Source organism: Athene cunicularia (assembly GCF_003259725.1).
Source record: "Athene cunicularia isolate RWA chromosome 12 unlocalized genomic scaffold, athCun1 chr12_part1, whole genome shotgun sequence".
Lineage (NCBI taxonomy): Eukaryota > Metazoa > Chordata > Aves > Strigiformes > Strigidae > Athene > Athene cunicularia.
In genome coordinates this window covers 2,208,689-2,219,391 of record NW_020799116.1, presented here as the reverse complement: position 1 = coordinate 2,219,391, position 10,703 = coordinate 2,208,689, and the positions used below count along the sequence as shown (strand labels likewise).

Below are 10,703 nucleotides of genomic sequence, written 5' to 3'. Positions count from 1 at the left end.
TTAAGAAATATGGGGGTTCCCCCCCCCCCGGCTGTTGTGTAAAATATCTCGCTCGGTTTTTGCCGCAGCACTGAGCACGTAGATGCCTTTTTGATTTTTTTTTTTTTTTTCTCCGGAGAAGGCGAAGGCAGGGTAAATTTTGGAGATCAGGCAGCAAGGATGCTCTGCAATAGCAGTTAACATCCATCCCCTTCCCTGCACAAAACTGGAAGCTATTGACTATTCATGGCAAAGCCTCCAAAGCGCAGCAGCAGAGCCTGTGGAAAATGACAGCGTGTAACAAGCTTGACTGGCATTTCCTTCGCGCTGGATCACATGCCTCCTAATTCACACACACACAAAACCTCATAGGCTGATCAAATGACTTCTATCTCTGCAGTCCACATACCTTCCACAGAAAGAGTTGTTTTATTATGCACATACACAGCTCTGTTTTCAATCAGTCACCTTGAGCGAATAACTGAGGGCCAGTGTTTGCGCCGTCCAGAGGTCTCTGTTTGCTCTCTAAGAGGCATAGTCCCTGTCCGTAAGCAAATTATTTTTTTTCCTCTGGGGGGGGGGAAGAAAACAAATACGCAGATGCCCCTCCTGCCTTCCTCTCCCCAGAAAAACCTTTATAGGAAGTTTGCTGGGTTTAACTGGGAAGGCGCGGGGCGGTCGCCGCTGTTGGTGAGCGTTGCTCTGGGCTGTGCTAGAAGGATGGATTTTGCCCTTGTGGCTCTGTGGGCTCGCAGCGGGATTATGGCTCACGTGAGTAGGGGCCTGCGGGACGCTGCCCGCTCGCCGCCTCGCCACGGCGTCGGGGGGGAAGCGGGAGCGCAGCCGTGGGTCACGGCAGGTTGAGGTGCCGGGGTCCGAACGAGCCCTCCCAGTTTAGCAACCGGCACGGGGTTCAGATCACCTCGACCTGCGTACTGGGACAGAGAGGAAGAGAGAGGAGTATGGAGCGAGGAGGTGAAACCAGCCACCAGCTGGCTTGCCAGGACATGGTAATGAGCTCAGTGCAGTGCCAGCCTTATTAAGGGCAGTGCAGGTGATGATGACGTTGGCACACTGATTCATTACATCTGGAGGGGAAAATCCACCTAGTAAATGCTGAAGCACAGTAAATATTTCTGGCTCCTGACAGATTGATGCTTGCATTATGCTGATTAGCCTATATTTGTGGAACTGAGGAAGTTAAAAATAAGGTTGGTGGAAAGCTACAAGATAAGGAAAGGATTTGTGTTTTATGGCCACCAGCAGTAAACTTTTTATATATATATTTATTTTTTTTTTTTGGGGGGTGGTAAAAATTTCAGCGCTTCATTTTTTTCTTCCCATTCCCTTCTTTGGCTCTAGGTTCCACTGTTAGGTGAAAGCCTGCAATTTATTTTTCTCTTGCCAGTAATATTTGGGAAGAGAGCTGTAAATCTAGAGCGCACACAGTTGGGAAATGATTTCTGAAAGAGTTCTTCTGCAAATACGTGGTGCAATCCTGCAGAATGCTTTGGCCCTGACAGTCCTTAGGGGGTGGTACAGACATATCAAAGCGTGTAGCAGCATGTGTACTCAGTGAGGCTGGATGCTTTGGACTTTCCTGTGAGCTAGAGGGCTTTACAAGCCTTAGTTCATGGAGATCAATGATTAAACCACCCTCTGACTGTTGCTGTTTTGTTTTCCTACACTCAGGCTCTCACCTGAACTTTCGCCGCCTGGTATATGCTGTTGGGATATCCGTAAGAGATCGCCCAGGAATGGTGGATCACTTGCTGCCTACTGATGAATCCTTTTCATCTACAAGATCTTCTTTTGGATACTTTGGGGACATGACAGCAGGGGTGAGGTCCTACCAAATGCTGCCCTCTCCCCTGTCGGAAGATGACAGCGACTCGTCCAGCTTTTGTTCTTGTTCCAGCCCTGACTCCCAGGTTCTCAGCTCCAGCTATGGAAGCACGTCCAGTGCAGAAAGTCAGGACAGTATCTTAGACTACTTGTTGTCCCAGGCGTCTTTGGGGAACACCACTGCGTCATGGTGGGACAAAAGGAGACTTCAGCCGATAGTGAAAGAGGAGTACTTTAGGTTGCCGGAATTTGCTGTGGATATGGAAGACTCAGGACCATTTCAGCCGACGCTTGAGGAAATCGAGGAGTTTCTGGAGGAGAACATGGAGTTGGAGCTCAAAGAAAGACCTAAAAGTGAGACCAAGGACTTGAGAGCTTGCAGCCAAGTTTCTGTTGCTTCGCTACAGCAAAAAGACCATATGTTACCCAGCGCTAGTTTAAAAGAGAGTAAAAATGAACAGTTGAGCAGCTCAACGGAAGGTGGCCAAGCTTCAAATGGAGGAATGTCCCTGGAGAATGGGATACCAGTTATGCTCCAAATCCAGCCTGTACAGATCAAACAGGAGTCCAACACGAGCCCCAGTTCCCAAGGACCAGCACAAGAGAACATTAAAATTGCACAGCTCCTAGTCAACATCCAAGGACAGACGTTTGCCCTTGTGCCTCAGATAGTCCAGTCGTCCAATTTGAACTTGTCCTCTAAATTTGTCCGTATTGCTCCTGTCCCCATCGCTGCCAAGCCAATCGGGCCAGGAGGCATGATCCAGGGTCAGACGGGAATCATCATGGGTCAGAAATTTCAAAAGAACCCCACAGCAGAACTCATTAAAATGCACAAATGTTCTTTTCCTGGGTGTACCAAGATGTACACGAAAAGCAGCCACTTGAAAGCCCACCTGAGGAGGCATACGGGAGAAAAGCCTTTTGCGTGCACGTGGCCGGGTTGCGGATGGAGGTTAGTATCGGGGTGCAGCACTGTCCAATCCCCTGTCCCCTCTTTGCTCGCTTGACCTAACTCGCCGAGCAAGTAGGTTTGCACTCGGATTTATAAACTGCTTCTGCTCCCAAAACTTGTTCGGTTGGTTTGAGAATTAAGACCTTTTTTCTTCCTGCTTGGTAATCCAGGGGATTTGATAAATTAAATAGCAGAGCATCACCTACTGGCATCAGCTGTTTTAAGTGTCTAAAAAAAATAAAAGGAGTCCATTGTAGTTCGTATTTCATTCCAAGAGGGTCAGATTAAGCTCGTTACCTCAGGCAACACCTTGCGTTGACATCGGTCCGGTTGCAGCACACCAGGTGCAGCAGATGCTTGGCCGGTACCAGCTGGGGGCCGTGAGGGAACTGGAGGGTTTAGGGCAGAGACACTGTGTGTGGCTCCAACTGCGTGGGGCTGGACGTGATCGCTGGAGGGCTCTGCTAGTCGAGTGTGGTTAAAAGCGGCAGTATTCTGTACAGTCCCATAGAAAAATGCACTTCATCCCACTCCCGAAAATGCTGGCAGTGACACTCTGGCGTGCTCTGGGTTTTATTCTCTGCGTTGATTCAGAAAAATGCGTGGGTGCCACTCAAAGTTGCAAAAAGCTGTCAGATATAACAACATAACCAGAAGGCTGAGCGGAGTTAAGCCGTGCTTGAATGGAAGATTGCAGGTTTTACTGAACAAAACGTTTCACAGAGGGTTATCTCTTGATTTTTTTTTTTTAAATTTATTTTTAATACTGGTTGAAAAATTAAAACTCTGTTAAAAAAAAATCAGCTTTTTATTTTAAGCAAATTTGGATGGAAGCCTTCCTTCCTCCTTCCAATTAGCTGTATTACCCGCCTGCCCGCTGGCAAGTGTTAACGTACAGCGCCACAAATTATGATGGGAGAAAACAAAATGTTAACTCCCTTGCATGAAATTAAGCTGGATTTCTCTCAAAGAATATCCCGCAGAGCTTCAGCGAGCAACGTCTAATGAGGAAATGGATTGTGATCCTGGGGAACGGGTGAGGTAAAAAGTAACAGGGGAGGGTTGTGTGCAAATGCCAGTATGTGAGACGTGCCGCAGTTAGAGATGGCTGGATTGGTTTGAGGGAAAAGGTCAGAATGGGGCCCAGTCCTCTGCTCCCCAGCTGGACCAGTTTGAAGTTTGCCTCCCGGAAGGACTGGGGAGATCAACGCCATTAATTTCTGTGGTGATTTTCTTTCCCGTTTCAGTTTTCGGGGGCCCTACAGACTGGTGGTGATTTTCTTTCCTTTTGTACTGGTGGCACTTCTCGTGAGCTTGAGCTCAGTGGCTTCATTGCGGGATGCGCTGAAATGAAATCTGTGTTATTTAGCTGGTAGGTCCCACAGGCCACAGGCTAGTTTGCTCCTGACCTGCACTAGAGGCACTTGCTCCTTTTTATTTGGTTGCCCGAGCACCAGCACCCAGGCAGCAGATGTGCCTCAGGCCGCGAAGGTGCCTGTGGGTGTCGTGTTGGCTTTCCCTGCACTGGGATGCGAGCAAAACTCTCGATTTTGTGACAGATGCACGTGGCACGTGAGGGTTTGTCGGATCCATGCTGAGATTTATAGTGACGCTCCCAGGGACTTTGGTGGCTCAAGAGCTGGAGCCTGAAGTGTTGCCCGTGGGTGGTGGCTCCCTCCATCTCTGTCTTATCACAGAGCTGGTGTTTCCCAGGCTGCAAATCCAAGGGGAGCATTTAGGAAAATATTAAGTGGTAAGGGATGGAGACTGAATTTACACTGGGGTGCCTGCCTTCTCCCAGCGAGTGGTGTGGATCAAAACCAGGGTGCAGGCGTAAGGTGGGCCAAGGGAAGTGCCGGTCCCGCGACTGGGAGCCCCCTGGACTTTCAGCCAGCCACAACTTTTTAAAGATGAGGAGCCCAACAGGGCTGAGAAATTAATCACCTTAGCTACGAGGAATGTGTGTGTTGTCCACAAAGAGCTGCTGGAAGGGGTTTTCAGACTCTCTGCTGCTGTTTGTCTTGCCCAGGCTGGTACCCCAGACCCCAGCACCCCTGAAGGTTGGGAGGGCTCTGCTCTGAGGGGGGGGTTTACAGCCAGCAGCAGAGGCAGGGCCTGGGGAGCTGCTTCCTGCGCCCCCAGCAGTCCTTAGCGCCAGCCTGGGATCCTGCACATGCCCTGCACACTGCTCCTGTGTCAGAGGCCAGACCCCGCTGGGCACTGCATTACTGGGTCCCCTTTCATCAATAAAGCACGTTTGCCTTTTCCAGAAGTTCAGCGAGAGCTGTGATCTCCCACGACTGAAGTCAAAGGCCTCTGGTCTCTCTGTTTGCTCTCAGTTTTATATCATCTCACACGAATTTAGGTGCTAAACACCGCTGGGCTCTGCTTTCCTCCTCCTTTCCCTGCATGCTTGTGCTTGTGTATTTGTTTTTTTTCACCAAAGACACTTCAGATCTGACCTTGCTGAAGGTAGTAATTTCAAAACCAAAACAAAGTGTTGCCTAGCACAAGGTGGCTCAGCCGTAAGGGAGTTAAAGCTTTCCCTGCTCTCAGGGCAGCCTTGCTATGGTGAAGTTGCAGGCTTTAACTGCCCCAAGGGAGGGGTGAGCACACAGCAAACCCTTTTGCTAACCCCTAGGACAGCTGGAGAGCCCCAAGCACATCGCTGGAGAGGCTGAACCCTTCTCGCTTGTGTCCTTCCTTGCCAAGGGGCAAGAGCTGTTTTCGTCAGGCTGCGGAGAGACGTTCCTACGCGGGCGGTGACCCGTGGCGTTCGCTACCCCGCTGACCCGTGGCACACCAGCCCATACCTTTGGCACCTGGCAGCCCCTGGTTGGTGCCGCTCCGGAGACAGCCCCGGCCCAAAGGCTGAGCTGCAGCGGGGGGTCGGTCCCCGGCAGCCGTGTTACGGAGCAGAAGGTTGGCTTTCCCTCCCCTGGCGCGGTGGCCTGGAAAGCCACGGTTGTTGTGAGGTTTGGGAGGATTAGGCAGTCGGGTTTAAATGCCCTGACCCAGCGCTGGGCTGGAGGTGCTGCCCTGCGGCCCGCCTGGTTTGGGAGCTCCGGGCTTAAAGGCTCATGATGAGCGTGGCCGGGAGGGTGTATGGGCCCGGGCGAGCGTGGGAGATGCCGGGAGTGGGGCAGGGCAGGCGTCTCGCTGTGCCCTTGCTTGCTGGTGCTGTGCAGAGGGCTTTGCAGGTGCGCGGGAGGAGTGCGGGTTTACCCGAGCGGCGCTTTGGGGATGGACAGGATGAATCCAGAGCCTCCACTGTGGAGGAGAGGTACAGCCTAGGTCAGCCTCAGCGGCTGGGGGCCGTGGCAGGGGCCGTGGAGGACTAGGCTGAAGCTGTTGCTCTTTCTTGCCCTGTGACCACACAGCGATGTCCCTAGTTGGCCAGGAGACACAGGACACATCCTACACATCAGGAAGCTCTAGGATTTGTCTCCACGGGAGATGTAGTTACAGGCCCTTTGGGGTCCTGGCAGATAGAAGGATGAAGGAGAGTCTTCTAGTCGCTGTGGGATTGCCCAGATCCCTCCACCTGTCTTTTGAAGGAGGGATCCTTCTGGAAGTAGCAGTGACTTGGGATAGCGGGGTGTTCCTTGGTGGGGGCGTGTGTGTGTGTACACCTTGGTTTTGTTTGCATTTGGCATTCCACAGGGGACTGATTATTTGCCGTTTTCTTGAGGTGATCTTAGTGCTAGAACATGCTGCAAATATCATTTCACTGCAGAGCCAGCCCACCAGATCTTCCTGGCTTCCTTGTCCTAACCTTTGCGTTGTTTTTTTGTAAACACATCGACAGCTCGAGGTTTATTTCTGTGGGCTCTGTAAGCTGATCTTTCCGTGACTGCTGGGGAACAGTATTGCAACATTCCTGCCTCTTCAGCTAAGGACATAGTTATGAGGCAGAGTGTATTTTTATTCGATGAACTCATCTGAGCTCTCGGGGTATGAGCGGAGCTTCTTGCTCCTGATGTGTGCCTCTTTCTCCCCACCACCCGTGCAGTCCCCGCTGAAATGCACTTGCAGAGCTCTTGTGCAGGATTAGCCATGTGCTGCTGCGCTTCTGTTGCAGATGGTGACCTTAATGGCCAAGGACACGGGACAAGGCAACCCTGCCATGTCTGGTTTTACTCCTCCTTTGAGTGATAAGTCTCTACATAAGATGACAGCTCTCTGAAAAGGCACTTTTTTTTCTCTCTGCTCCCTCTCTTCCCTGAACGCGGTTGCCACCACTGGCAACTGGGCCATTCCTTGGCCCACGCTGAGTCCCACTGAGGCAGTCTCTTGCCTTCGCCAGAAAGGTGCTCGGTGCCACTCATCCATAGCTCTACAAGAGCGTCCCTCCAGGGATGTGGCGGTGGGACGAGCTCACTGCTAAGGACTCGGGAGAAATCCCTGGCCTTGCTGCGCCCAGGTCCGGACTGTAGTTCTGGGAAGCCATGGCTGGAAGGAGCAGGGCTGCTGCAGAAAGCAAATGTGCGGGTGCCAGGGGCAAAGAGAAACTCCAGTTGTAGCCTTTATGAAGAAGACGTGTCCCAGGCGAGGAACAGGTTGATGGCTCCATCAGGGCATCTGCAGATGGTTCCGCTTGGGCATTGACTCTTTCAGCACGGGGATACCAAAGCAAGGACAAGGCAGAAAAGCAAGAGAACAAGCGAAGGAACGTCCCCTAGAAACGCCCCTGCAAGAGGCGTGGCCGCACCATGTCTTACCCACAGCGAGCATCTGCATCTACTTTGCTCTGGCTGCAGAACGCTCTCTGCGGGGCATCACCGGCCTGCAGGTCTGTGGGAACTGAGGAAACCATTCTCAGCTTTCCCAGTGCCTGCGCCCTGTCCCTCCACTGGTGGTGGGAGATCAGAGCTAATTAAAACCTTTATGTGGAAACATATTTTTTTTGCTTGAAGGATTTACTTATTCACAGGAGCCCAGCGGTCCTGTTTTCCCCCTTTCATAAAGGCGTATTCACTCTGTTGGTGATGTGATATTTTGTTCCAGAAGGGCACATTTTTCTACATGTTCTTTCCTCCATTTATTCAGCTAGTGCCCATGACTTCATTTATTTATTGTAAATAAACAGCTGATACCATTTCTTGTAAGCTCTCTTTCTGTGCCGCTCTTTGTTACTGCTCTGGCAACAAAACACTTAATTGCCCTTTGTCAGGCAGCAAGTTTTTTGTACCCATCTGGACCGGGCTGTTTTAGTGTGACATTATTAATTAACCCTGTGGCTCCCAGTCAGGTCCAAGCTGGAAATAGATCCAGCCGCACTGTTAAGACTAAAGGATTAGCTGATTTGAGTTTGGCAAAGCCTGTGGGATTCACAGTGGCTGTTTGGAGATTTTTTTCTGTGGAGGTGGAAGGTAGGAAATATCTAAAATGGTAATGACTCGGGGAGGCAATTTTGGTAATTAAAGGCTCAATCTTGATTTTGCTTTGCCCATGAAGTACCTGTGCTAATGGCCATCGGGGCCCACCTGGATTTCAGCTGTTACAATGCTGAGCATCTCTGGTGCTGAGGTGTTAATGACTCTGTATTTGACCTGCAGGAGCACGTACAAAAGCCAATTTTTCAGCTGGCTCTGCTAAGCCACGTAGCTTCTGGGCAGCTCTACCTGGCTGTTATCCGGGGGCCATCTCGAACTTGGTGCAATTACTGGATGTCTGTTGTGCTCCTGTCAGTGGGAGCTTGGAGTGGCCTCACCTGTGGGCTGAGAATGGTCCGTGCTTGGATTTGCAGGAGAGAGGTTGAAGGGTACTGGCCGAGGGATCAAGAGCAGCACTGGTTTAACTCAGCTGTACCCACGTTATCGGGTTTAGGGCAAGGTTTGTACAAACGGGGCTTCTGGGCGTTGTGTTTCCATCACTGCTGCTGCTGCCTGCAGGCTGGGACCAGCCCAGCCCTGATGTCTGTCCCTTTTTGTTTGTGCCTTGGGGCTTTGTGCCACAAGCAGAGTCTCCCAGTGGCCTGAGAGGTCTTTTTTTTTTTATTTTCCCCCACTTCGAGAGGCTTAGCAATGTAAAGACACATTTATCTGAGAAGGCTTCTCTTCTCTTGCAGGTTCTCCAGGTCAGATGAGCTGTCCCGGCACAGGCGCTCCCACTCGGGGGTGAAACCCTATCAGTGTCCTGTCTGTGAGAAGAAGTTTGCTCGAAGTGACCACTTGTCCAAACATGTCAAGGTGCATCGGTTCCCACGAAGCAACCGCTCCGTCCGCTCCGTGAACTGATTGGTCCTGCTTTCCCCTTCCTGCCCAGCCATCCTACAACAGCTGATGACAGCACTTTGCTCACTATATTTCTAGTGATAATTTATTTGTCTCCACAGAACAGTCAATGCTGTTACTTGATACCACCATGTCTGTGTGTCCCATGTCCTTTAAAGATGATTTGAGAATGAAGTTCTTTTTGGGTCAAGGGAGGGGGATGCTTCTTCCTTTTTGTGGTTTTTTTTTTCCCTTTTTTTTTTTTTTTTTTTTTTTTTGAAAGGATGTTATTTTCCTTTCCTTCTATCTTTTCCCTCCTTTGCTGCTGCTTCTTTTGGAAATTACAGTGTTTTATTTTTAGCTGTTTTCTGCTACACGGGAAAATGTAAGAGTTGCTTGCTGCTAGTTAATTATAGCCCTGGCATTCCTAAGGGCTTTGCTCATGTACAGGCCATTCATTGTGAGTTTTTATTAAGCTGCTCTATTTGTCCAGTTTGGAAACAGCAAATTCCTTTTGAAATGAAAACAACTCCTTTGTTTTTGGGTTGCCTGAGCCAAGGATTTGTAGGGGCTGGCCATAGGAGGAGGAACAGTGGGAGTTGGGGACAGGGGGAGGCAAGGCATGGGGAGCACTGGAATGTGCCTCTCTGACTTCTCCGGCTCGCATTTACCTTTTCCTTGGCCAGGGCTATATATAAATATTTATGTATATATATTCATACATATATATATTTAAGCAAAGGCATACCCTAAGCAAACCTGGGAGCTCAGGCTGGATGAAATGGCTTGGAGTGGAGCCTTGTGGTGTGGCCGAGCACGTACCATGTCATGCTTCTGTCTGTGCTGCCGGGGGGAGGATGCCCGCGCCTCGAAGGAAGCGCCGCTGCCCTTCCACTCTGGTTCGCAGCATCCGCTGTCTTTAGCAGAAGAGCTGTTGTCTAGTGTGTAAAGCTGTTTGTGAAACAGCTGAGCTCTGTTCCTGTGTCCTCTGGTGTCATCAGAACCCAGAGTGATGGTCCTGGGGAGCCCCGGGGGTACCGGGTGGTCCTGGGGAGCCCCGGGCGTCCCGAGTATCCGCGGCGAGCCGGGGCCTCGCTGGTTGGAGCTCAGTCTCCGTTTGTCTGCTGGCTGCAGGGTCTCGTAGGGTGTACCTGGACTGAGGGGAGGGTGGGAGGTCTGGTGGGACAGCACCGTGAGATCTTCTGTCCAAGGGTGATCTTCAGTGCTAATCCTCTCCTTACCCACAGCCATGTCAGAGCTCCGTGCAGCTGGGGTGGGCGAATGGGTGAGAACAGTAGCCAAAAGAAACAAATTTGTGTGGTAGCTGGCTAAGAAGGGAATTTAAACAAATAATCAGATGGTAGCAGGCAAGTGATTTTGTTTGTCTTCTTGTTTTGTTTTTCCATTTGAACTCTGGCGATTGTAAGAAGCTTTAGAAGAAAATAGAATTCAGTAATTAGGAACGATTTTATAATGGATGTTGCATTTCCTTTCCATTCGCAGACAGCATCTGTTTGTCTTTTTGTTGGCAAAATGGGAAATAGGAAACTGCAATTCTAGAGCTAGGAAGAACAGGAGCCCGTGCTGTGCAAGAACAGCAGGTCTAGCTAAAGCAAATGCATTCCTTTTGTCCTCTAGAAATTAATATAAATGAACTATCATCTATTGACTGGTTTATATCACATCCTATGAATGTATGTAAATAAAAC

At 50.4% G+C, this 10,703-nt stretch overlaps 1 protein-coding gene across 1 annotated transcript; it reads left to right on the top strand.

Annotated features, from left to right (window-relative positions):
- Positions 1-345: 345 nt before the first annotated feature.
- On the top strand, positions 346-10,472 carry KLF15 (Kruppel like factor 15). Its single transcript, XM_026857707.1, has 3 exons — positions 346-526; positions 1,672-2,779; positions 8,850-10,472. Exons 1-3 carry the CDS (start codon positions 361-363, stop codon positions 9,016-9,018), a joined length of 1,443 nt encoding a protein of 480 aa, XP_026713508.1. The 5' UTR covers positions 346-360; the 3' UTR covers positions 9,019-10,472.
- The last annotated feature ends 231 nt before the right edge of the window (positions 10,473-10,703 follow it).